This window comes from Triplophysa dalaica, chromosome 20, assembly GCF_015846415.1.
Source record: "Triplophysa dalaica isolate WHDGS20190420 chromosome 20, ASM1584641v1, whole genome shotgun sequence".
NCBI lineage: Eukaryota > Metazoa > Chordata > Actinopteri > Cypriniformes > Nemacheilidae > Triplophysa > Triplophysa dalaica.
This window is the reverse complement of record NC_079561.1, coordinates 8682495-8706018: the sequence shown is the minus strand read 5'-3', so window position 1 is coordinate 8706018 and position 23524 is coordinate 8682495. Positions and strand designations below refer to the sequence as shown.

Here is a 23524-nt window from a genome sequence, read left to right as displayed (position 1 = left end):
CACTCATCTAAAATCTAAAATAAAATGTGTGAAATGCCTTTTGAAAGAGTAGTACTTTGATGCTAAATTGTGTCATGTTGAACATGTGATTTTTGTCAAATGAATAAATGATCTTAGTTTTATGTGTATTGTATCCAAGCAATTGAAAAAATTGGTAGAATTTTGAAAAATTAATAAGTGCCAAAGTGATGGTAAAAACTGCAATATTATCGAAATATTAACATAAAATCAATATATGCTTGGGAATTTGTGTCTTTTGCAAAATGTAAAGGAACAATCTACACATTGCTGCAGTCTGATTAATTAAGGCAAATCATTTGATCTTTCGGTGTCCCATGTTCAAGGTTTGTAGGGGTGTATATTTATTTTTATGTAATACTGGCAGAATTCTCAACGAATCCCTTTATTCCCTTTTATCTGATTTCTGACCATGAGTAACCTCAGTTTGTTACCAATACCTCTCCCACGGGCTAAAACTAATACCACAAGCACTCCAGGCCAGTATCTATCATTAGTGCTTTGCATATCGTGCAAAAAAACAGCGGAATAAATATAGACATATATATATATAAAAAATTACTTTCTATATTAGGTTTCTATATAGCTACTATATCATATATATTAAAATTGTTCCCATTCGGTAACGTTATGTGATGACAATTTTGCCCCTTGGTCTACTTTATATAACATTTTGCACCAGGCAAAGGAGGGACTTTTATATCAAAGTGCGGGGCAAGGCCTGTCTTATTTCTTAATTAAAACAATTATTTATATTTATCCGTTTAATGATTAAACAAGAAAAAAAATCGTAACAACCTTTTAGACCAGAACAGAATACTTCTACTTAAAACAAGGTAGCGCATCCTGCTTCTGGATTTCCTATTGCGTTATTTCCGGTTCCTTTCTCTTTCCTTTCCGCGTCGGCCATTTGTGTTAAGCGGTAAGAATAGCTTGAGCTCTAGTTTATAATCGTGTTTTTTGTCATTTAGAGGAAGATATCAGCATTTTCTTCAAACATAATACGCACTTTACTTTATGTACGTCACGTATTTGATGATAAATCCCGATTCTATTGTTTATTAATACGATAGCAGCGCTTGTGTTGCTAAACACATGTGGAAGCTAAGCGCTCATCGTGGTAGTTCAGTTCAGCCATCAAACCCTTACATGTACTCTGTATTTGAGCCGACGTTATCTGACTTTAATCTAAATAAACGTCATCCAGAAGCTATCGATTTAGATTCTGTGACGATCAACTTTATTTCCACTTTGCAAAGATCGTTAATATGTAAGTCGAATGTGCTTTTTTTGCATGAATATATTATTTTTTTCCTTGTTCGACAGACTGAGCTTATTCACGGTGATCAAAAATCCAAGATGCAGAACGACGCTGGTGAGTTCGTGGACATGTACGTCCCCCGTAAATGGTGAGTTGTGACTATTTTTACTATGCTTTAATTTACTATAATTGAATATCATTTATTGGAGAAATATGTGTGCTCTTTTCCTTGGTTGATATCTGTACTGTAACGTCTACTATAAGTGAAGTAGTATCTTGCTGTGTTATGCTTTCTGTCAAAATAGACAATGTTAATACAAATATTGTGCATTATATATAAAATGTGTTATGCCCATTTTAAATTAATAGTAACCTATGTAACACTTGCTTTCAGTACAGTCATATTCTAATCAATCTTTTATTTTCAGCTCTGCTAGCAACAGAATCATTGGTGCCAAGGATCATGCCTCCATCCAGATCAACATAGCTGAGGTTTGATTTCGGGCCTTATAAGTTAACTGATATACATCTTTAAAGTACCCAAAATAATATCTAGAGAGCACCCACCCTCATTGAAAGAAAAAAAACTTGTATGAATATTATGATTATAAACAAGGCTTTTATTCGTTGTTTTAGGTGGATAGGGTGACAGGCAGGTTCAATGGCCAGTTCAAAACCTACGCCATCTGTGGAGCCATCCGTAGAATGGTATGTTAAGTTTTATATTTAAAGAACACATGAAGTCCCTCAAGGTTTGTCCCTCAATGATATAAGAATTGAAGATCTTTAGGGTGTTGTCATTTAAACGATGACAAAATCGAATTTTGGAAGACTTGCTCAATTCTGCAAACAAAAACATGTAAAATTTTGATGACATAATTCATCTCATCATTCTTGTCCAACCAAATGCTCGCTGATCTGAAGCATCTTGCACCCTTTAAAAGACAACAAAGCTGTTTCATAAAACTTTTTTATATATTTACTGTATGTTGAATGGCACATACTGCACTACAGGAAAAGGAACAATTGAGACTGTGTAAATATGCTGTCGATTGCACACAGTGTCATCTAATTTAGTAACAAAACGTAACAAAACTTATCTCACCATTTTAGAATCTACACCATGTTATATTTTAAGGCGGTATGGTGGAATTAAATGATGCAAATGTATAAACAGCCTTGACATTCTAAATACCACAAAAGCACGCTCATCCTGAAAAGGGCCCTTGAAAAAACCACGCACTCAAAAAGCCTGCTCACCATGTTAATAGACTTTAACAAAAAGTGTAATGTTTTTTTAACAAAAAGCATGCATGTTCTTCATCATTCCTGATGATGTGTCTTCGTGATGAAAACGGTCCACGATTGTGCCGACTTATGTTTTTATAAGCTTTTTAAATCGTATATCAGTTTTTAAAGTTTATTTTTATGTAGTGTATAATCTATAACAAAAAATCGATATGTTCTTTTTTTATGCCATGTTCGCTGTTTGTGACACTATTGGTACACAGTTGGATCCTACTTTGAAAAGGACAGAAGGTTCTTAATCTGTCTTGTATTATCTTCCAAATTTCAGGCACCTCACTGGCTTCAGAATGTTAAAGCTTGGGATATAAGATTTTATATCGTTTGCGTTATACCGGTATAAATTCTCCCCACGATAGGAATTAATCTCCATGCAATATAAACGATAAATCCTAGTTAATGACGTATTTGTTTGTGAGAGCCATTCACAGCTCGTGCGGGACGAAAACGTGTATAGTGGAGGACGGCTGTGTAGCAGAGAAAGAGTTTGCGCTAAAAGATGAGCTGGTACTGAAGATTGGCAGTGTAGATGCATCAGAGTTAATGTTTTGTTTTACTTTCATTCCATTTAATTTGTATAATTATTTATTGATAGTCATGATGCATTAAAACACCAAAACATTTAGTTTGGCTAAAAGTATTTATTTAAACATTCGTTAGATGTTATGCGTGCGTGTGCATTGCACAAATGGTTTAGTATGATTTCTTGCCTGTTATAAACAGGATGCAAAAACTGAGTGTCCTGTGCGCAGCAAACGACCAGATGTGCTTTCGTAGCGACATAGTTCACACATATCAAGAGAGACTGATTGACAGCGTGATATGTTCGTTTCCACCCAACAATAGGCTATATACCGTTTAGGTATGACATGATGTCTACAGTATATGGGGTTAAAGTTAATTTAATTCCTGCTTTACTACAACCCTTAGAAGTTGAATGTCACCGTTTTAGGGGCCTGTTTGATTTGGGTACGTTTTACTTTTTGATTAACTCATTCGCCGCCAGCGTTTTTTACATTTTCACCCAAATTTAATGGCTCGCAGTAAATTTTCTGTAAAGAATATATGGAGAAACAATATGTCAAATGAAAGAACAGAGTCTCAGCTTTCAAACAAAAGAAACCGTATTCTATCTTCATTTGTTCGTTTTTATATCGCTCCGTGGATGTGGGTAGGATTCTTCAAAAATGCCTCATTTTGATTAAACAGCTGAGATAATTAACGTTTTTTGTCAAAGATTCCGCCCAGATTACACAAAACAATCATTAAAAACGGCTAAAACATATACGTTCTAGGTTCTGGGATTCTGTACTTTTTCCCAAAGGTGTGTAATAGCGCCACCTGCTGTAAAACAGTAGTAACACTGATTGCCATAGTCTTTGGCAGGGAAGCTTTTAATGTTTGTGTTACTGAGGCTCTAGTCTACATGAAGCTACTATCACTTGTAGTAGAAAAAAAGCGGTGGTTGGTGTAGTTATCATCATTGTATCGGTATCGCAACAAACACCAGAAAATACAGTGATAGAGTTTAAGGACCATATCGCCCATCCCTAGTTATAGCACATTGAATCACTGTTGGTTTTTGGTCTTTAAACATTCATATACTTTGTTATTTCCAGGGTGAAGCTGATGATTCTCTTCTGAGGCTTGCAAAGGATGACAGCATTGTGGCAAAGTAAGGCTTGTCTGTGGATGTTTCCTCAAGTCTTCCAAAGATGTTCTGTTCACAGATTTATTAATGTTGACTCTTTATGTCTCTAAATGTGTTGTGTGTATTGTGGCACTAATTTATTGTTATCTCTTTACAGGAACATCTAAATATAATGATGAGCTCTTGCAGTTTCTTTGTAAAATAAAAAGTTGAATAGAAAACCCTGTGTGTTGTACAGTGTTTTAGCGAGATTAAGCACAAGAGATTCTCCTCTTATCCGGCCTTTTTAAGCCTACAGTACACATGAAAACGCACTGTTGGCACTAAAATGGCTGTATCTCATGAATTCTTCAAAATACAGACCTAAGAAGGGTGGTCTCGTTTGAAAGAGAATTAGCAGATTATTGCTGAAAAAATAAATCACAAAAAAGTTATGAAAAATTCTATAAAGGTTTTTATTTTTATACATTTTTTAATAAAAAAATATGGATCAGCTTCAAACTTTCATAAGTCAAAGTCCCAGGCCTCACCAAGTGTTGGATCAAGTTGGTTTTTCATACACCTGTCTTGAGTTTTTTAACTGCTCTGTAACCAAAATCCACTAGGGGGCCTCAAAATCTTCCATTGGTTTAACACTAAATCTGATTTGATCACAGATGCTTTTTTACTTTTACAACTAACAGACACAATGGAAAAATACAAAAGCACAGGAACACAGTTTTGTATGAAACTATTTTTGACCTTCATTGCATCAATTATCATTTATATATAAAGTACACTTCCTACACAAATTTTTCTATAAAACGTTGATCAGATGTGTCTTAGAACTTTCCAACAATATAATGTTTGTCAAGATAATATAAGAATTCACATGCAAGTGATTAAAATAAATGTAAGGATTCAGTGGTTGGTACTTATTTTTGATACACACTCTTGTCATTTATGAATCAATTACACTTCCTACATACTTTATTTTATTTAAAAAAACATGAAAAATGATAAAAAATTGAACATTATAGTCTCAGGACCTTTCCAACGTTACAGTTTGTGTCATGATTAGATAGGAAAATCTGGTTATTACTCCAAGTTAGTTGAATAGTAAATCATAAGACAAAATATATTGTTAGATAAATTTTCTTCAAGAGGTGTTAACACGGGTAGAAAATCTCAGTCTTCGCAAGATATGGCGTAAATGCTAGTGTAAGTATAATCCTTCCAGCAGTTGATGTTTTGTTTTGGTAGACAAGTGTGCTAACCTGTTGGGTCTGTTTGAGCTTTTTTATCAGCTACCTTAACAAACTGACTGCCTACTGTGTTACTAGAATACTATTTATACCGAAGTAGAATTAGTTTCCAGTTTACCCTTAGTAGTAACTTTACATTAGTTGACTTGTAGTGTTTTGCGTTGCTGATGTTGATGCTAATGATGGCCCTCCGTCCGGTAGAGGTCACTGTAAGCTCGTCTTCTCGTGCTCCCTGTGCACCATTTTTATTACTTTCATTGGGAAGCAAATATGTGTGTCTTGTAATAGATTTGTATATTGGACATACGTTCTTCCTATAGGGGGCGTACGGCGGCTCAGCAAGCAGCATGAAGAGTGTTTTGTAGATATTTGTATGGTAACGCGCGTTATAAAGACAATATTTTATTTTCAATTACTTCCTAAACAAATGTAAATCTGAAGAAGGAATCGATAAAAGATCTATTAAGCAAACGATGGTCGAACCTGACGGCGCTCAGAAAAGTAATACATGTTTCATGACACCAGATTACGCTATTTAACTAACTGTCCAGACAATGACTTAGATTAAAATAACGACACTTAGAAACAATTATGAATTATAAATACACGGTGAAAATATAGAAATTGTTATTTAACGGAAAACATTGAGACGTACCACACCGGTTAAGCCCCGCCCATCTTAGATCTGGTGTTCCGCGAATTACCTTTCTTCGCGTTTATTTATATTTTTGTTGCTTCGATTGTATGGCCGTCTTTCTGCATTCACACTGAGGATTTCTGATCCACGCGTGGAATAATGAGTAACCTCACACTTCACGCACGGCTCATTTAATTCAATATTGTTTTAGCTCGTTGCTTTTCCTCTCTAATTCTTGGGAACGTTTCCGCCTTTGCTTGACCTCATACAAGAAACGCAGCCGTAAGACTGGAGGAGCCCTCCTGTCTGACAGCTCTCTATTGAAAGATTTCCCCCCTGTGCTTTTAAACCAAAACCTATTAAGGTATTCCGTCCAACTATTTTGCGCATATAGCCATAAAGCATTTGCATTTCATTCAAACTGTTGATAATACTTATCATTGTAAATCCTTTGTTAAACACTTTTCAGACATCACGTCCTTGATGAACCTTTTTTACTAAAACCCAACAATAGTGCCTTTATCATTGGACGTGACGTTAAATGTAATACATCTTAAGTCTTGTTTTGTTGAAGGTCTTTGACGCAAATACACAACGCGTGTATGCTCTCGCACACGGAAGTGAATTAAGTTACACACGCAAGGCCGGTGATCTCCGTTCTTGCAATCTCAAGCTAACATTGTATTAGCTGTTAGGGAATTTCTTTAGGTATTAAAATGATTCCCGATAAAGCGCCAGGCGAGGATGTGTTACATGCATCAGGGGACTTGAAGAAAGAAGCGCATGTCCCTAGCTTTGAGAAATACAAAGAGCTCTACGTCAAATCTATAGAGTCTCCCGAGGGTAAGTCTCATCTTTTTGTGTTATATTTGAAAGCTCAGTTGGAAATGCTTTTATTGGATTTGACTGTGTCGTCGTAGTACCCTAGATGGGCAGCAGTTGTATGCTTCAATAACTCACTGGTGCTCGGTTTCTGTGTGTAATTGTTATGGGTAAATGTTATCATTGCATTCAGTTATTGTTGGATCTACGATATAAGTTTGTTTGCCTTGCACATGAATGTACCATAACTTCACTATTGATGATTCAGTCTAATAAGAAACACCAATGTAGTAATCTGACAAAATGCGTTTGACATTGACCTCTGTCTGCATCCAGAGTTCTGGGGAGATTTTGCCAAGGACTTCTTCTGGAAGACAAAATACACTGGAAAGTTCCTGGACTACAACTTCGATGTGACCAAGGGTGACATATACGTGAAGTGCATGGAAGGTGCCTCAACCAACATTTGCTACAATGTTTTAGACCGCAACGTCCACGAAAGGAAGCTGGGGGACAAAGTGGCTTTTTACTGGTTAGTGCTACTAAACTTGTGGTTTGGATGTTGCAGTTTATATGGAAGTCAAGCATTTGACAATAAGAATGTATTCTTTCAGTTCTTTTACTACAACGCCATGCTACCGCTGTATTCCGAGTTCTCTGCAAGGTTTTGTCCCATTTCAGGTTGTTTAGAATCGCTGGGTGGTTATTTTATTTATGTGACCAATGGAAAGACCTGCTGACCAGCAGAAGTGCCTTAGAGCAAAATAAATGAGATAAATTTAGACTCAAGCTATTTTAGTCAATCATAGAAGCTTGAACCAGGTCTTGTTCATATCATGCATCCTGACCTCTTGCACCTTCATGGGATAAATCACTGCATGCCTCTAATGGTATGCTGGATGCATAGGTCATGAGTTCAGATTTGAACTCTTATTGGCAGTCTCTGTTTATTACATTAAGGTTTTACAAAAATAGCCCTAATATGCACTTTACATGCAACAGATGTACGTGTCGGTTGCTTGTTCTCTGCTTTCACAATGGCTGTTTAGCAATTTTGAAGTTCAGATGTTACAACACAAGTTTCAGGCGTTGCAGGATCCCTCTTGAACTGTTGCAGTTGTGGGCTTGTGTGACTTTTTTTGCGTCAGTTTGCAGCTCTGTTTTAAGTTTCTGAGAAGTCCAATTCTGTAATCTGAGACTGAGTTTACAGAAGAAAGAAGTTTAACCTGTAGAGGACGTTTGAGGACAAGGTCTTAAAGTAATGTGTAATGAATGTGGAAATGCTGGCCATGTAATTGTTGCATTAAATTAAAACGGAGAAACACAAAATAATAAGACAATATGAAATAACATTATTATATGTAATTTAATTGTCATATCGATCATTTACAATGAAACAATATTGATGCTGTCCTGCTGAAACCTTGTATCTCCATATTTTGTGATTTATAAATCATTATTATTACATTAACATTTATGCATTTGGCAGACGCTTTTATCCAAAGCGACTTAAGCTGCATTGTAATATACATTTGTTTCTGACTATGTGCAATTTCCTGGGATCGAACCCATGACCTTGGCATTGCTAGTGCCATGCTTTAACCCCTGAGTCACAGGATAGCTATTTGTCACTCTTTATTTTTAACACTGGCGTTTGCAAAAATACAACCCATAAAAGTATTACAAATTGCTTGTCAACTTTGACGACGGAGTATTTAGTCATTTTAAAAGGTACCAGGTTTTTTTATTTCCTGAAACAGCGAATTTGGACATTAGAGGTTTTGGAAGGACAGGTTTTTTTTGTTGCCATTTTCCTTTATTATTTTAACAGTGCAGTGTGAGAGAGGACACAAAGTGAAGTGTGAGAGAGGATGGGATGGGATGGGTAATGGACCTAGAGGCGGGACTCGATCTAGGGTCGCCTGATGCCAAACCACGCCACATACTGGAGCACTAAGCACAAGGCCATCAGCTCTGTATAAATGATCATAAATATTTCTCCAAACATCGATATCAAGTTCTTTATTGTGACGAACTAGGGACAATGAAATTCTTATAAATCATTAACAGAAGTGTTTTTACTAGTAGTGACAGACTTTGAGAATATGTCCATTATTTCAAATAATCTATTAATTATGTGTTTTAATTTAATCATTCTGTGATTTCTTGTACTTTAAGAAAGTTTGTTATTCATGTTGTTTAAATTAATAATGAACAAAATGACATGTTTTTGACAGGGAGGGGAATGAACCTGGTGATGAGAAGACCGTGACCTACAGAGAACTGCTTCAACGTGTCTGCAAGTTTGCCAACGTTCTCAAGTCACAAGGTAAAACACAATGTCAAGTAAAAAATGTTGTTTAACTGGTCTTTGTATCATAATACAAAAAGATTCTCTCTCTCTTGCTCTCTCTCTCTCTCTCTTGGGATGAGAGAGAAACCATTTTTCATGCTTTTGTTAACTGTGCCAGATTAGAGCTTTCTTTTTGGTTAATAAATAATATTTTTGCTGTGGTGAAACGTTTTCCTTGAAAGTGTTCAGTCTTGGTTTTAAATATGTAAGAAAAGGAAGATTTTCATGTCAATTGTTGAATTTTATTTTAGGCCAGGCTAAGCTGGCGGTTTATATAAGCATGAAGAAGAAAGTTGAATACAAATTGGACATAGTTGACAGTTTTTTTTTTTTCAAATATGGTACAAGCACAGATTTTGAGTGATTACAATTATTATAAGTATATGGATGATCTCAATATATTTTAAGATATTTGGTGATATAATTGTGTTCTGTGTTCTTTGTTTGAGGCCGATCTGGTGTTTTCTTTCATGTGATTATCTTTCCTTTTATTTATTTGTATTTGTTTTTCGTCTCTGATATTTGTAAATTTTAAAATTACTGTGATTTGTATTTAAGGTTTGTTAAAATTCAATTCTCTCTCTCTCTCTCTCTCTCTCTCTCTCTCTCTCTCCCTCCCTGACTGTGCAGGTGTGAAGAAAGGTGACCGGGTATCTATTTATATGCCCATGGTAGTGGAGCTGGTTGAGGCCATGTTGGCCTGTGCTCGAATTGGAGCGGTACACTCCATTGTGGTCAGTTGCTTTGTCTTTTTTATTTTCAAAAGCTTTTCAGAAAAATAAATGAATTGAATGAAATAAGCGATAAGATCTTGATGATTATATTCACAATATAGCACATCCTCATAAGCTTTACAGACTTTTTGTAACTGGTGACTGGTCAATACATCATGATTTAACACCGTGTTTACACCAGGCGGACAAACCCACAAACTGTAAATTTTCTCATTTCTATTTTGGTGTCGGGAGATGAAATGCTAAATCGATGACAGAATTCAGCTCTTTCTGTAATATCCATTTCATAAAACCAAAAGCTATACATGTTTTGTTGGGTGTGTATTAGATTTTAAAGGGATACCTGAAGCTTGTTTTTCCCGCAAACGACTGTGACGAAAGCTCCCATGTAGAGTAAGGCGACAACCCACTTGAACAAAATGAAAAATGCCATGTTCATCCCCGGAATTTGCGAAACGCCTCTGTCATCTGCCAGAAAAACAAGCTTCAGGTTCACGTGCAGCCGAGGGAGAAAGAAAGCTAGACATCAAGGTTAATAGTGCTGTCAAGACCTCTGTTAAGACCACAGAGCCGTGTTGAGCAGATTTTTGATCAAAGTATGCTCTCTTTGGAGCTTCAAAAAGTCAACACCCATTCACTCCCATTCTACCGCTTGAAAACAAAATGATACATGGTATTATAACTCCGACTGCATTATTCTTCAAGAAGAAAACCATATTCAGTTAGGATGCCTTGAGTAAAACGTGGGGAATTTTTATTTTGTGGTGTTAGATCACTTTAATAGATGTTATTCAATCTTATTGTTTCAGCTGGTTGATCGATTTGGCACTGTACCAAAAGTAGATACAAAAAATGTCACGCTAATGTCACATTTGTTGTGTCTTCACATTCCAGTTTGCTGGTTTTTCTGCCGAGTCACTTTGTGAGAGGATCATGGACTCTCGCTGCTCTCTTCTGATTACAGCAGGTGAGGAAAGTGTAACTGAAACATCAGACGTCCGGCTAATCCCAAAGTTAACCGGCTAAATTTCCGTCTACTGAAAAAGAGCTCTGCATTTCACATCGTTCGTAAGTCTCTGGATTAGAAATGACGTTAATCGTATTACTATCAAAAGCTATTTAGTGCTGCTCATTTGAGTAGAGGTCAGGGGATTAGTTCAAGCTGGATAATTTGACTCTTTTCCTGCCACATCGTACGATAAAAAAAGTTGAACATTTATTTGCAATGACTTGATTTTTATCACAGTTTTTATATCTCTTGTCATGCTGTCAGTCTTTTGTATCACTGTTGGATGACTTTATGTCACTCCTGAGGTTTGATTTGGTTCAACAGACACTCAACTAGAATGGCCACAATACATCTTTTAATGCTGAATAAATGAACATTTGGAATGGTCTCAAGTTTTTTAAACTTCATATAGAAATTAAAAATGTGTTCAGAAGTGCTCATTTAATGTTCCAACATTGGTTTTTTAATCATAGACAGCTGAGGTTGTGTAGTTAAAATATAATATCAAGACCAAGTTCCAATCAATACTTAATAATAATATTTTTCTGTAATGTAATTATTTCAATGAACGCAGTTACAATTATGATTGTCTCCCTTCTCAACAGATGGTTTTTACCGCGGTGATAAGCTGATCAATCTAAAGCTCATAGCTGATGAGGCTCTAGAGAAATGCCGGGACAAGTATGAAAAACACTTTCATTTACATTTAGTCATCTAGCAGACACTTTTATCCAAAGCGACTTACAAGTTGAGTAAACAATGGAAGCAATTGGGTCAAACACTAAGACAACAAAAAGCATAAGAGCAATAAAAACATGTCTCCTACAGCCTACTACAGTGTACAGAGCCAAGTTTAGTTTATCTAAGAATGCTTATAAAAATCAGAAATGATTAGTACATTATGATTATGTACAAAATGAGATATTTTGAAGAATTTTGGAAACAAACAGTTCTAGGGCACCTTTGACTACCATTTTAATATTTCCCACTGTGGTAGCAGAGAAGTCAGTTTCTAACATTTTTCGAAATATCTTTCTTTGTGTGCAACAGAATAAAGAAATGTATACAACTTGAGGTTGAGTTATTCATGACAAAGTTTTCATCTTTGGGTGAAAGATCCCTTTTATATAGCTTAAGTCTTAAAGTTTATGGGGATTAAAAAAATATGAAGTGGCCACTGTGGCTGTGTGTTGGGCAAACCTTTTTCTGACTATCATCTGAGATGTAATACAGTATCAGACTGACCTTGTTTTCCTCCATCATCAGGTCTTTCCCAGTGGAGAAATGTATAATGCTAAAGCACCTCACAAAGGAGGAAGAAAGCACGATCCATGGGTCACTGTCACCCCCTGCGAAGCGCGCCTGTTCCGACCTGCAGGTACATTTTTCCTCTGCATCACAACCTGCTTCTGTTTACAAGCGTTCAGAATATTTAAGGGTCATGCTGGTATTTTTTCCATCTCAAGTTGTTTCTCATTATTTCATTGGGTCAACTTTTTTGGGGGAGAGAGGAGGAAATGGGACTGACACCTACAGGCTTGGTTTCTCAAGGTGTACTTGCATATATCGACAGAGCATTTTGAAAAAAAACACTCACCGAAGAGAACAAATTTGAAAATGATGTTTACACGTTGTAGTGTGTAGACTATGAAAAATAAGGCTTTGGAAAACTGGCTAACGGTGTGTTCTGTCATGGGAAGCAGTTGTTTTGGCTGCTCTCCAGCTTGATAGCATTAATGTTTTTACAGTTGTTCTGTACTGGAATGCAAGGACATTTTTTTACTTGCTTTGCAATTTAATAGTCTTTGTTACCCACAGCAACAACTTAACATCATTATCCGAGTCTGTATTAAACAAAATCAGTGCGTTTCCCTCTACATTTCAAACAGGTGGAAATAAATAAATGCGTCTTAATGATAACTAACATCTTAACATTAACTGTATAAACTGGTCTTTCTGTAAAAGTTATGTGTACGGGAATAAATAAATTAAATGTTACGTAAATATAACGTTTATAAATCAATAGAGAAAAGTGGGAGATAGTGGGAAACATGTCTGGATTAAAAAATACCATAATGTGTCTAATCCTTTGTTTTGGTTCCTTGAATATTAAAGGAATAGTTTAATCAAAAATTAACCTTTTGTCATTATCTGTATACTTTCATCATGTTATATCGAGCACACATGCTGCTATATTTTCCATAGAAAATTCATATTGACCGCATATGTCAAGGTTTTTGGTTTTTGTCAAGTACAATATTTATAAGTGGGTAGTTGACAGACTAATACCCAAATTTGTCCTATGGTGTGACTGCAAACATTTAGAAAAACACTAACAATGGAGATAAATCTCTGCTATGCTATTTAATATATTACAAATATAAATATTAATAATATAAAACAATCTAATATTAACTGTTTGTTTTCTAAATTTTGCTTTGTCACACATGTACCATTTATTCGTCAACTACCCCAAATATATTTCACATACATTACTAAAATTTAGTTTAAATATATTTCAAAATAGCAGCATTTACTGTAAGTTTCATAAGGCATTAGGATGAGTTTTTGTTAAACTATTCCTAATGACTCCTGAACATCTCCTGTTGTGTCCTGTGTGTTACAGTTACAGTATCTCTTGTTTATTTAACAAGAGTTTGTTTTACTGTTACTGTAAATCCATAAACGTCTGTCAGCAACTCCCAGAACTTTTGTGCTTAAGACCTTTGAAACATTTTTATATGTTATATCATTCATTTTATGGCATTTGCTGATGCAAGTTGGCCTATTTCACACCATTACTATCACTGTTAGATAAAGGTCTTTGGCATCTTTTCCCATTACTGTGGGTCCTTGTCCTACTATATGTGTGTGTGTTTTCCTCTCTTTTGGTGTGAGTAATCTCTCCATTAACCCCCTTTTAGCAGGAAAAACAGAATGAAAGAGTAAGAAGGGTCCGTCCACACCCACAGGTATTTTATGATTTATTTTAAGAACTGCTGTCATGTTAACACTGGTTTGTCTGCACATGGGCGGCTCTTTTGCCCTCAGCGGTGGACTTTGTCTTCACTTTCTCAAAGCACAGGATGTGTGTGTCTTGTGTGTTTTATTTGTTTGCTTTTGCAAAAGCAGTTTGCTATTTACATCAGACTTGGCATCAGTTTTACTTTAAAAATTTGATTGTTGTTAAATGCGTATTCTGGGTTATGAAGAATGAAAGTAGTGTGCTGAAGCTTTACCACAGGCAAAACAATGTTTTTTTCTCAATTTGTATAAAATAATTAGTAATCGTGTAAACTTTATTTAACATACTCTGAGGTTTTAAAGGGCAAGGCTTTCCAGTTAGTCTAAAACAGAAATGTGAAGCTTGTATTGTTTTGAAAGCACACAAAATGTTTCAGTATGAAAGTGTATTGCCTTTGGGAATTGACAGCAGGCTATACTGTGAACCTCAAAATATTTTTGTTTTGTTCTGACTGAAAACATACCAGAACCTTCTTGTGCGATTTATCACGTCTTTAAAGTGGCGGTTGCTAACAAGTTGCTAAACACGACTACATCAATTAAACCTTATAACGCATATAAATCTCATTTAAAATAAAACATTGCAACAAATCTCTAAAAACATTCATTCATTCACCAGGGAACACGTTTTGATGACATTTAAGTTGTCAGAGGCTTTGTGGTGGTGATGTTGATATTGAGCGACTGTAGTGTTGTCTATAGCCTCATGTTAGCTTTTTACTTCTGGTGGTTCTATTAAGGCTTCAAAAATAGCAAATGTTTTTTTAATCTGTAAAGATTATCTTTCATCTTGATAGACAAAACGTGTATATATCATAAAAATTTGTTTATCATAGAGAATGTTTTCTTACGGTCTTCCAAAAGTCTAGGGGAAATATCCATAGGCTTTCGGTCGAGGGAAACAAATAAATGTCCTACAAAATACGTGATCCTGTCATCAGTCTATAAGGGAATTTTCTTGACTAATACGGATATTGATTTAACCATTACCGATATTTGTCACTTGCTCACTTATTGACATTTACTTAAAATAAACTTAAATTATTAAAACGTTAGCAAAACAATTACCATATTTTAAATGAGCAAAGTAAAAAAATTGATCGATTAATATATAATAAATTTTCCTGCCTTAAAATATCTTAAATATGAAACTAAACCTCAGCTTTATTATGTATACACAGCAGAGAACCTGGATCACAAAACCAGTCTTGAGTAGCACAGGAACATTTTTAATAAAAGCCAAAAATAAATCCATTGGGTCAAAATGATCCATTTTTTTATGGCCAAAATCACTAGGATATTAAGTTAAGATCATGATCATCATTTCTTACCCTAAATATATAAAAACTTGCTATAACTTTCCGATTAACAACTTCAAAGGCAATTTTCTCAATATTTGGCTTTTTTTGCACCCTCAGAATCCAGGGTTTTAAACGGCTGGATCTCCGCCAGATATTGTCATAATCCTAATAAACCATACGTCAAGCTTGTTTATTCAGCTTTCCAGTGATGTAAACATCTCATTTTTGTAAAAAATTTACCCAAAAGACTAATTTTGTCATCCAGGGTCACATATACACAACATTAAAGTATGTTAAAGTTAAGTATGTTTTCACAAACATTCTCCTTTGAAAGTCCAAAAACGACTGTCAATAAAATATTTGATTGAATGCTTTCGTAAACTGTTGTGATCGCCAATTCTGATATGAAATAGCACAGAAAACTGGTTATTAGATAGTTGTTAGTGCACGATTTCATCACAATAGAAGTAAAGTAACTAGTAAGCTCTTTCAGTGACTCTCTTAGGCTCTTTTCTGTTAGCAGTTGAATGTTTTGAAATCTCTTTGGCTGTCTTAATAGATTTGACTGCTCTCTCTGTGCAGCCAAAACACTAACTGGCTTTTCGTTCCATGTAAATGCTCATGTCACTTGACTCAAGTGATCATGTAGAATTCCTTCAACTGCATGTCCGAGTAGATCTTTAAAATCCTCTGGTTTTCTGTTTCCCTGTTTCTCTTTTTGTGTGTTACGTGCCATTAACTAGATCTGATCTTTTCACTTTTTTTATGCGTTTACACCGAAGTCTGTACTGAAGATGCTTCAGTTCGCTTGTATAGAATGAGAAGTCAAGTCAGTCTGCAAAAGTTCCTGAAGAATAAAGATAATTAATTTTAACATTTTATTTTTGTAGTACAACATATTATGACTTGTTCTGTTCACAACATCTCAGACTGATTTGATAGCTTCGCTTTCCCTAACATTTTTTTTTTCTCAGATATTGATGAAGTGTTACACCAGCTAGATGAATCACCCAATAGGAGGGCAGAGTTAATTATGCATTCTCTCTGTGCTGTGATTGGTGCAGGTGCCATGGAATCCTAAGGTAGATATGTGTTGGCACTCTCTGGTTTGTGAAGCCTCGGAGGAGTGTGAACCTGTGTGGTGTGATTCAGAAGATCCACTCTTCATCCTCTACACCAGTGGATCTACTGGAAAACCCAAGGTAGATTCCAGAGTTGATCTTTTATCTGCTTGTGTGTTCTTTATAGCTCTTATTTAATATATCTTTATCTCCGCTCCGTCAGGGTGTGTTGCACACAGTGAGTGGCTACATGCTGTACACGGCCGCCACCTTTAAAATGGTGTTTGATTATCATCCTGATGATGTGTACTGGTGCACTGCAGACATTGGCTGGATCACCGGTCACTCATACATCACATATGGTCCGATGGCCAATGGCGCAACAAGTGTGCTGGTGAGAGTCCATCTTTGATAAGTTAGAGTGTCCATTTTTTGTACCATGAGTATACTTTTGTTAAAGGAATAGTTCCCCTTAAAATTTACATTACTGAATTACCTTTCTTTTGTGGAACCCAAAATAAGAGATTTTGAGATCCGTCTCAATGGTTGTGTGCACATGCAATTGAAGTCAATGGGGGGGCAATGTTGTTTGGTTACCAACATTCTTCAGAATATCATCTTATGTGTTCTGCAGCAAAAAGAAAGCCATACAGGTTTGAAATTTTGAAGAAGTTCTTGAGTGCAGCAGTAATTCGTCAGAGGAGAACTGGCCCTCCTTTCTGAGTCTGGTTTCTCTCAAGAATTTTTCCTTATTTATTCATCATTAGAGTTTTGGTTCTTCATCACTGTGCCTTGTTGGCTTGCTTACCGAGAGATTCCTGATATAAACTTAGTTTAGGGTTCTGTGAATTCAATCAACTTTATTTACTTAAAATTGGCTTACTTTTTCTAAAATACCATGCACTGTATTGTATTCTACCTCTTTCTGTTTTTCTTTTTTCCTGTAAAGCTGCTTTAAAACCAAAATCGTAAAAGCTCTATATAAATAAAATTGACTTGAATGGAAGTGAAGTGTGGATAAAAAAAAAATTCATTATTGGATGTAAAATTGCACAAAAAATTCTAACTAAGAAATCTGAACTGTTTTCCAGTTTGAGGGTCTGCCCACATACCCGGATGTAAGCCGAATGTGGGAGATTGTTGATAAATATCAAGTGTCCAAGTTCTACACTGCACCCACTGCCATCCGGCTCCTTATGAAGTTTGGCAGTGAGCCTGTAAAGAAGTGAGTCTGATGTTCAAGAATCTATACAAGATTGAATACTCCACTGAGAGACTGGATAATGTTTATCGTATTTATACTATGTTGTGTCATTCTGTTATTTTTGCCTGCCAAGTCTGATAGCAATTCACTAGTTTAGAAGCCCATTTTTACTTTATTGCGTACAATGCAACCAAATAGTTCTTGGTCACCGTTGACTGCCATAGTAGGAAAAATTGCTCTATACATTTTTATGTTCCGTTGAACACAAAAGAAGATTTTATCCACTTAGGATAAATGTGTTTTTGTCTTATCAGGTATAAGCGTGACTCTTTGAAAATTTTGGGTACTGTAGGAGAGCCCATAAACCCAGAAGCCTGGCAGTGGTACTACAATGTGGTAGGAGAAAAGAGATGTCCCGTGGTGGACACCTTCTGGCAGACTGAAACGGTACGAGCTCCACAGTGCTCTCATTGATCTTTACTTTAAAGTTTACTTCCAATACACTTGCTTTTAATTTTGAAGTGAATTAAAATGTAATCTTTACATTTATATTCTTATAACCAAGTTTATATTTTAAACTATGGTAAATGTGAATGATCTGGGGCTGGGCGATATAGATTCACGCTAATTATACATGTTTAAATCGATTCTGTGTTTTATGCACTGCTATTCCATGAACTACGGCTCTTTGATCAGTATGAAGTACTGCTCAATTTAAAATCACTACGAGATTGAGTCGTTTATAACTTGCATTTGAAAAAACAACACTCAATAAAAATCATCACTATAAATATACTTAATTATCAGCATAAAAATCAAAGGATATATCGCCCAGCCCTATATGAATGATTAGAATTTTTAACATACACACGTTTTACTATCAAATCTGACGTTTACGAAGTATTTGCTACCGGTAAGGTCTGTTTTAACTCTCAAATTACTCAAAATTTACTCATTTATTTATGAATGTTTCATGAATGAAGCCCGCGAGTTGTTTCAAATCTGTATACATTTCTTTGATGAATTTTTATTTTTGGGTGAACTGTCCCTTTAAATGAACCTAATGCAGTCCAGAGCAGTAATGTCCATGTTGTTTTAAGGCTGTTTGTATCGTTCACAGGGTGGACATGTGATGACCCCTCTACCTGCTGCCACTCCCATGAAGCCTGGATCTGCTGTAATTCATTTCTGACTCTCTGGTTTTCATTATAAAGCATATCTACCATAACCCAGGGGTTTTGCTGTAGTGCCATATATAATCTGTCCCTGTAGAAATGGAGACATGCTAGTTAGCTCAGGCTGTTCCAGTTACATCCTGTGACTGTTAAATAATGTTCTTGTTTTTATTTTTTCTGTAGACATTTCCTTTTTTTGGAGTCGTACCTGCCATTCTGAATGAGTCGGGGGAGGAACTTGAAGGACCAAGCGACGGTTATCTAGTAAAGATAGCTTTTCTTTTTTGGATTGGAATTTTTTTACATTTGTTTTCTTGTTTGTATATTTTCTTGTTGTTCTATACTCAATATGCAAAATGTTTAAGGGACATGATGACACTCACACTTTGTTATGTGGAATGTTTGTAAGTTACCATATATATTTATGGGGTAAAGTTTAAAACCATTATGGTTTTTCTCTTCCACAGGTGTTTAAACAGCCTTGGCCAGGTGTGATGAGAACCGTGTATGGGAACCACCAGAGGTTTGAGACAACGTACTTCAAGAAATTCCCTGGGTATTACGTGACCGGAGACGGTGCGTTTTGCTATGACTTTGAAATTGAATGGAAATTATTTTATCATAACGGTAAAGGTCGGTTGTGCTTTAGTTCAGTACTTTGTGTTTGCTCAGGTTGTCGTCGAGATAAAGATGGGTACTACTGGATCACAGGGAGAATAGACGACATGCTGAATGTTTCTGGTGAGTGGACTCCTCATGGAGAATATTGCTTATTTGTGACCCCACAATCACAAATAAAAAAAAACTTCTGTTTCGTAATTTTTCCAGTGTGTGGAAAGGGAATGGTGAAATAATTGCGATTAAATTGTGCCAAAGTTTAAATGTTAGCAGTTGGCTCCCAAATATGGAGAAGTTGATGATGAATTTCAAGCCAAATGTTTTATCCATTTATCTTTTTGATGTTTATTTCACTTTAGTGATGTGACTAAAATCACCAAAGCTGTGTAGTTTCCATTACACTCAATGCATATTGATGAAACATATCACAGTTGAAAAAGTACAGCAAATGCACTACAATAGAGCAAACATTTGGTTAATGTAGGGTGGATCTGTCTCTTTAAGGGCACTTATTAAGCACTGCAGAGGTTGAGTCGGCGCTGGTGGAGCATGAAGCTGTGGCAGAAGCGGCAGTTGTGGGGAGGCCACACCCTGTTAAAGGCGAGAGTCTCTACTGCTTTGTCACACTCAACGACGGAATCTGTTTCAACAAAAAACTAGAGGCGGAGCTTAAAAAGCAAGGTATGTGTGCTTAAAGTTATACTTCAAAACTTTTTGTAACAGTCCCACTGCATTCAATAATTTGAACACTTAAAACTCATTTTTAAGCATTAAAATGGTACATTTTTCCCTGTGATAATCATTTCTTCGCACCTTAAAAAGACTTAAAAAGGTGGTTGGACTTTGGTAAACTGCAGTTTTATGGAGAAAATACTCCATAATGGTTTAAAATGATGAATTTGCAGTTGTTTTTCGTAAAGCATATTAAAAATAGTGCATAGAAATATGAACAACATTAAAAACTTGATTTTCACCAGAAGGGGACTGTACAGATCAGTTAACCAAGTAAGCACATAAAAAATCTCATGTTTTTGAGCTTGCATTAATGATTGATAAATTGAGGTGTCAGATACAATTTCAAGGGATTTCATGACAGTTCTGAAAAACACACAAAAAAAAAATGTTGGTAACCAAAAACCTTGGATCCCCATTGACTTCTATTGTATGAACATACAACCAATGAAAGTCAGTGGGGACCAACGGTTTTCTGTTAACAACATTTTTCAAAATATCTTCTTTTGTGTTCTGAAGTAGAATGATAATCATGCAGGTTTAAAATGACACGAGAGGCGAGTAAATTTTGACAGAATTTTCATTTTGAAGGTTTACTATCCCTTTCAGAAATAGATAGAGAGGTTAAAATTACAGATTACACCTTTAAAAAAAATATTAATCTAGAGAAGATATATTTTGTAATTTATTCACTTTTATGTCTAAATATTTTTTCTTTACATTTGACATTATAAATCTCCAAGAAGAGTCTGTATAAAGTATTTTGCAGAATAAACTGCCACACTATAGCATTCTGTTAACAGGCCAGAATTTATTAATGACTTAAATTCAGTTTTATGGTCATGAACAATGATAAATGGATTACAAAACATTTTCATTTCACTTTTTCTTTAACAGTGAGAGAGAAAATCGGGGCGATAGCTACGCCTGACTACATACAGAATGCACCCGGGCTTCCGAAAACCAGATCAGGTATTAACAGTGCAAATTTTACATTTATAATACTCAAGTGTTCATTTTTATGACACTCAAAAGCATTCTTTATATTACTTAAAGGTAAGATCATGCGCCGCGTCCTGCGGAAGATAGCATGTAATGAGCAGGACTTAGGCGATGTGTCGACGCTAGCGGACAGCTCCGTCATTGATCAACTGTTTGAGAACCGCTGCTGTACAGCTGTTTGACCACCATGGGGAGCTAACTCAAACCAACTTTCTGGCCCCATACTGTATAATCTGCAGGAGGAAAAGTCTGAGCTAGATTGTAGTATAAAGCTATAGGGCAGACACAACGCTAAAGGCTTATTCAGAGATGTATAAATCCTACTACCATTTGCCGGCTTTTAGAAATCTCAATGAAGGTTTGGGAGTGAAAATGGGCTGTTTAAAAGGATTTTACTGGACCCACTTGTATATTAGTAATCGTTGTTTTGCCCCAGAAGTTTATTTTTGTTATTTGTCCATGTCGATTTTTTATGTACATGTCTTTCTTTCCACCCTTATGGGATTGTGTGGCCTCAGATTCATAAGAACACTTGCAATATCAAGTGGTTGTTGTTCAATGTTAACTGTTTCTTACCGATGTCATTTTCATTATGTTTTAAGATTTAATTACCTCCTCTGTCTGGTATTCAGATAAAATTACATTAATACATAATTATTGTATTATTATATTATCAATGTGCCAACTTATGAAAAAAATTCTCTCCTTTGGACTGGTTTTTTTAGAACGCAATTTCTATACAAGCTGAAGCATGCATTACCAGAATAACATGGTATGTATGAGGCAGAAGGATACTTTATTCCTGCGACGGTTAATAACAAGTTTGCTTGAGATCTGTCTGATAATACATTTCTCCATTGAGCTTTATTTACCTCTAATGGAGAAACACCGTATATGTGACATATACATACACACGTTATCTAGTCTGGTCGAGTTTTATTAAAAGCAAATGTATACATATGCAGACATTATCTAAATCTTTAAGGAGAGGAAAGATCAAACTCCAGCTTTTTACCTGTTTTGGATTTAAAGGTTTTCTGGATTTCAGATACAGCTGGTGCTGTTTATTCAGCACATTTTCATTCAGCTGGGCATTAATTTTGTCCTTTCTGTGGGCGTTTCATAGATCTATATGTGGATTAGCAGTTGCAGCATTTCCAATTCTTCTAAAAACACTGATAAATACTTTCTGGATGAACCACTGAACCGTTAGACTTCATTTAATGTAAATTCTTTTTAATTATGTATTTTTTCCTGTAATCAATTTATGTGAGCAGAGCAATGTCTCATATACTAAACTGGGTGAATTAAAAAGTGATGAAATTGTCGTCTTGTGTCTTTCTTGCATGTGTGCTTAATCTTTATTTAATATTCATAAATATAGAAGAGACGGTTTCATGAGATGTACGCGCATGACATGAAGTTACTGCCGGTCTGTGTTGTCCAATTTATTTTATATTTAATTTATAAATATTAAAACTCCTCGTAGATTCTTCGCAGAGGTCCAGAAGTTAAATTTGGGCCACATAATGTTTATGTTGTTGCCGCTGACACCATCTATATTGCAAGTTGTTTCACATATTGTGCTTTCTATAAAATCTGCTGCTGTGTACCTGCTTGCTAGTTGCCAAGTCTCCACAAGATGGCAGTGATTCCAAAGTATTCTCTTCCAGCAGGACAAAGGGCCAGACTCTAGAGAAAAGACTGATCCTAGCTCAGCTTAGGATCCAGATCAGGGTTAATGTTATTTTCCATTACACAGAAGAACCCTTTTTGCTGCATGAACTACATGAATGTCCAGTTAATTAACCCATAAGTTCATGTTTGGTGCTCTTTTTCTGGGTGTAAATCCCATTGGCCATCTGTTATTCCAGCAGTATGAAACTGATTGAATAATTCATGCCACATTGCTCGGTGTAGTCTGGTAATTGTGTGCAGCAGAGGGCCAGTCACTCATTTTTCTTTGTGTTTGCTTCTTTGTGTGTACAGGTTTGGCTGTGTTAAAAATTGACCAAATCATGTTAAGCTTTATATTGAATAATGCTGGATTTGTTTCTAGGATTTTGTCACTAAATACAATATATACATTAAAAAAAAATTAGAACATTTTCTGTTAGTTGGATGTGTATGAGGACTAGTTAACTATATTGTGTAATATAAACCATAAATGGTTTGGTATACTATACTTAATAGTGATTTAAGGTTACCGTTTTAAGCTTGAACAATTTTTGGTTTGTTGATCGTTTAACAACAAGGGTTGGACAAGTGTTGAATTCACATTTTACGGCAGTTTTTATAACACACATTCGTCTGTCGCTTATAAACTTATTTCACTGTCTTCATGAACTCAATGGAGATATTATGCACAACCCT

General features: G+C 35.6%; 2 protein-coding genes across 3 annotated transcripts; both read left to right on the top strand.

Moving 5' to 3' along the window:
* Positions 1 to 889: 889 nt before the first annotated feature.
* rps21 (ribosomal protein S21) lies at positions 890 to 4456 on the top strand. The gene is made up of 6 exons (XM_056734052.1): positions 890 to 940; positions 1345 to 1427; positions 1708 to 1771; positions 1916 to 1987; positions 4204 to 4259; positions 4393 to 4456. The coding sequence occupies exons 2-6, from the start codon at positions 1378 to 1380 to the stop codon at positions 4400 to 4402; spliced, it is 252 nt and encodes an 83-aa protein (XP_056590030.1). The 5' UTR covers positions 890 to 940; positions 1345 to 1377; the 3' UTR covers positions 4403 to 4456.
* A 1736-nt stretch (positions 4457 to 6192) lies between these two features.
* Positions 6193 to 22478, top strand: acss2 (acyl-CoA synthetase short chain family member 2). Of its 2 annotated transcripts, XM_056733057.1 has the most exons (19): positions 6193 to 6959; positions 7275 to 7470; positions 9176 to 9267; positions 9922 to 10025; positions 10920 to 10992; positions 11640 to 11715; positions 12301 to 12412; positions 13959 to 14006; positions 16424 to 16561; positions 16644 to 16814; positions 17512 to 17645; positions 17939 to 18071; positions 18745 to 18801; positions 18983 to 19063; positions 19267 to 19375; positions 19472 to 19540; positions 19922 to 20098; positions 21047 to 21121; positions 21206 to 22478. In XM_056733057.1, exons 1-19 carry the CDS (start codon positions 6833 to 6835, stop codon positions 21331 to 21333), a joined length of 2100 nt encoding a protein of 699 aa, XP_056589035.1. In that variant the 5' UTR covers positions 6193 to 6832; the 3' UTR covers positions 21334 to 22478. The 2 variants fall into 2 exon arrangements, with proteins under 2 accessions (XP_056589035.1, XP_056589036.1); XM_056733058.1 differs by lacking the exon at positions 13959 to 14006 and having other exon boundaries at positions 6194 to 6959.
* The last annotated feature ends 1046 nt before the right edge of the window (positions 22479 to 23524 follow it).

What these genes read in the sequence shown, in the direction of transcription:
- rps21 (XM_056734052.1), top strand. Translation starts at nt 1,378, where the DNA reads ATGCAGAACGACGCTGGTGAGTTCGTGGACATGTACGTCCCCCGTAAA. An exon ending in ATGTACGTCCCCCGTAAATG is followed by an intron (nt 1,428 to 1,707) that starts GTGAGTTGTGAC and finishes TTTTATTTTCAG; the next exon opens with CTCTGCTAGCAACAGAATCA. An exon ending in TCCAGATCAACATAGCTGAG is followed by an intron (nt 1,772 to 1,915) that starts GTTTGATTTCGG and finishes TCGTTGTTTTAG; the next exon opens with GTGGATAGGGTGACAGGCAG.
- acss2 (XM_056733057.1), top strand. Translation starts at nt 6,833, where the DNA reads ATGATTCCCGATAAAGCGCCAGGCGAGGATGTGTTACATGCATCAGGG. An exon ending in ATCTATAGAGTCTCCCGAGG is followed by an intron (nt 6,960 to 7,274) that starts GTAAGTCTCATC and finishes GTCTGCATCCAG; the next exon opens with AGTTCTGGGGAGATTTTGCC. An exon ending in GGCAGTGAGCCTGTAAAGAA is followed by an intron (nt 17,646 to 17,938) that starts GTGAGTCTGATG and finishes TTGTCTTATCAG; the next exon opens with GTATAAGCGTGACTCTTTGA.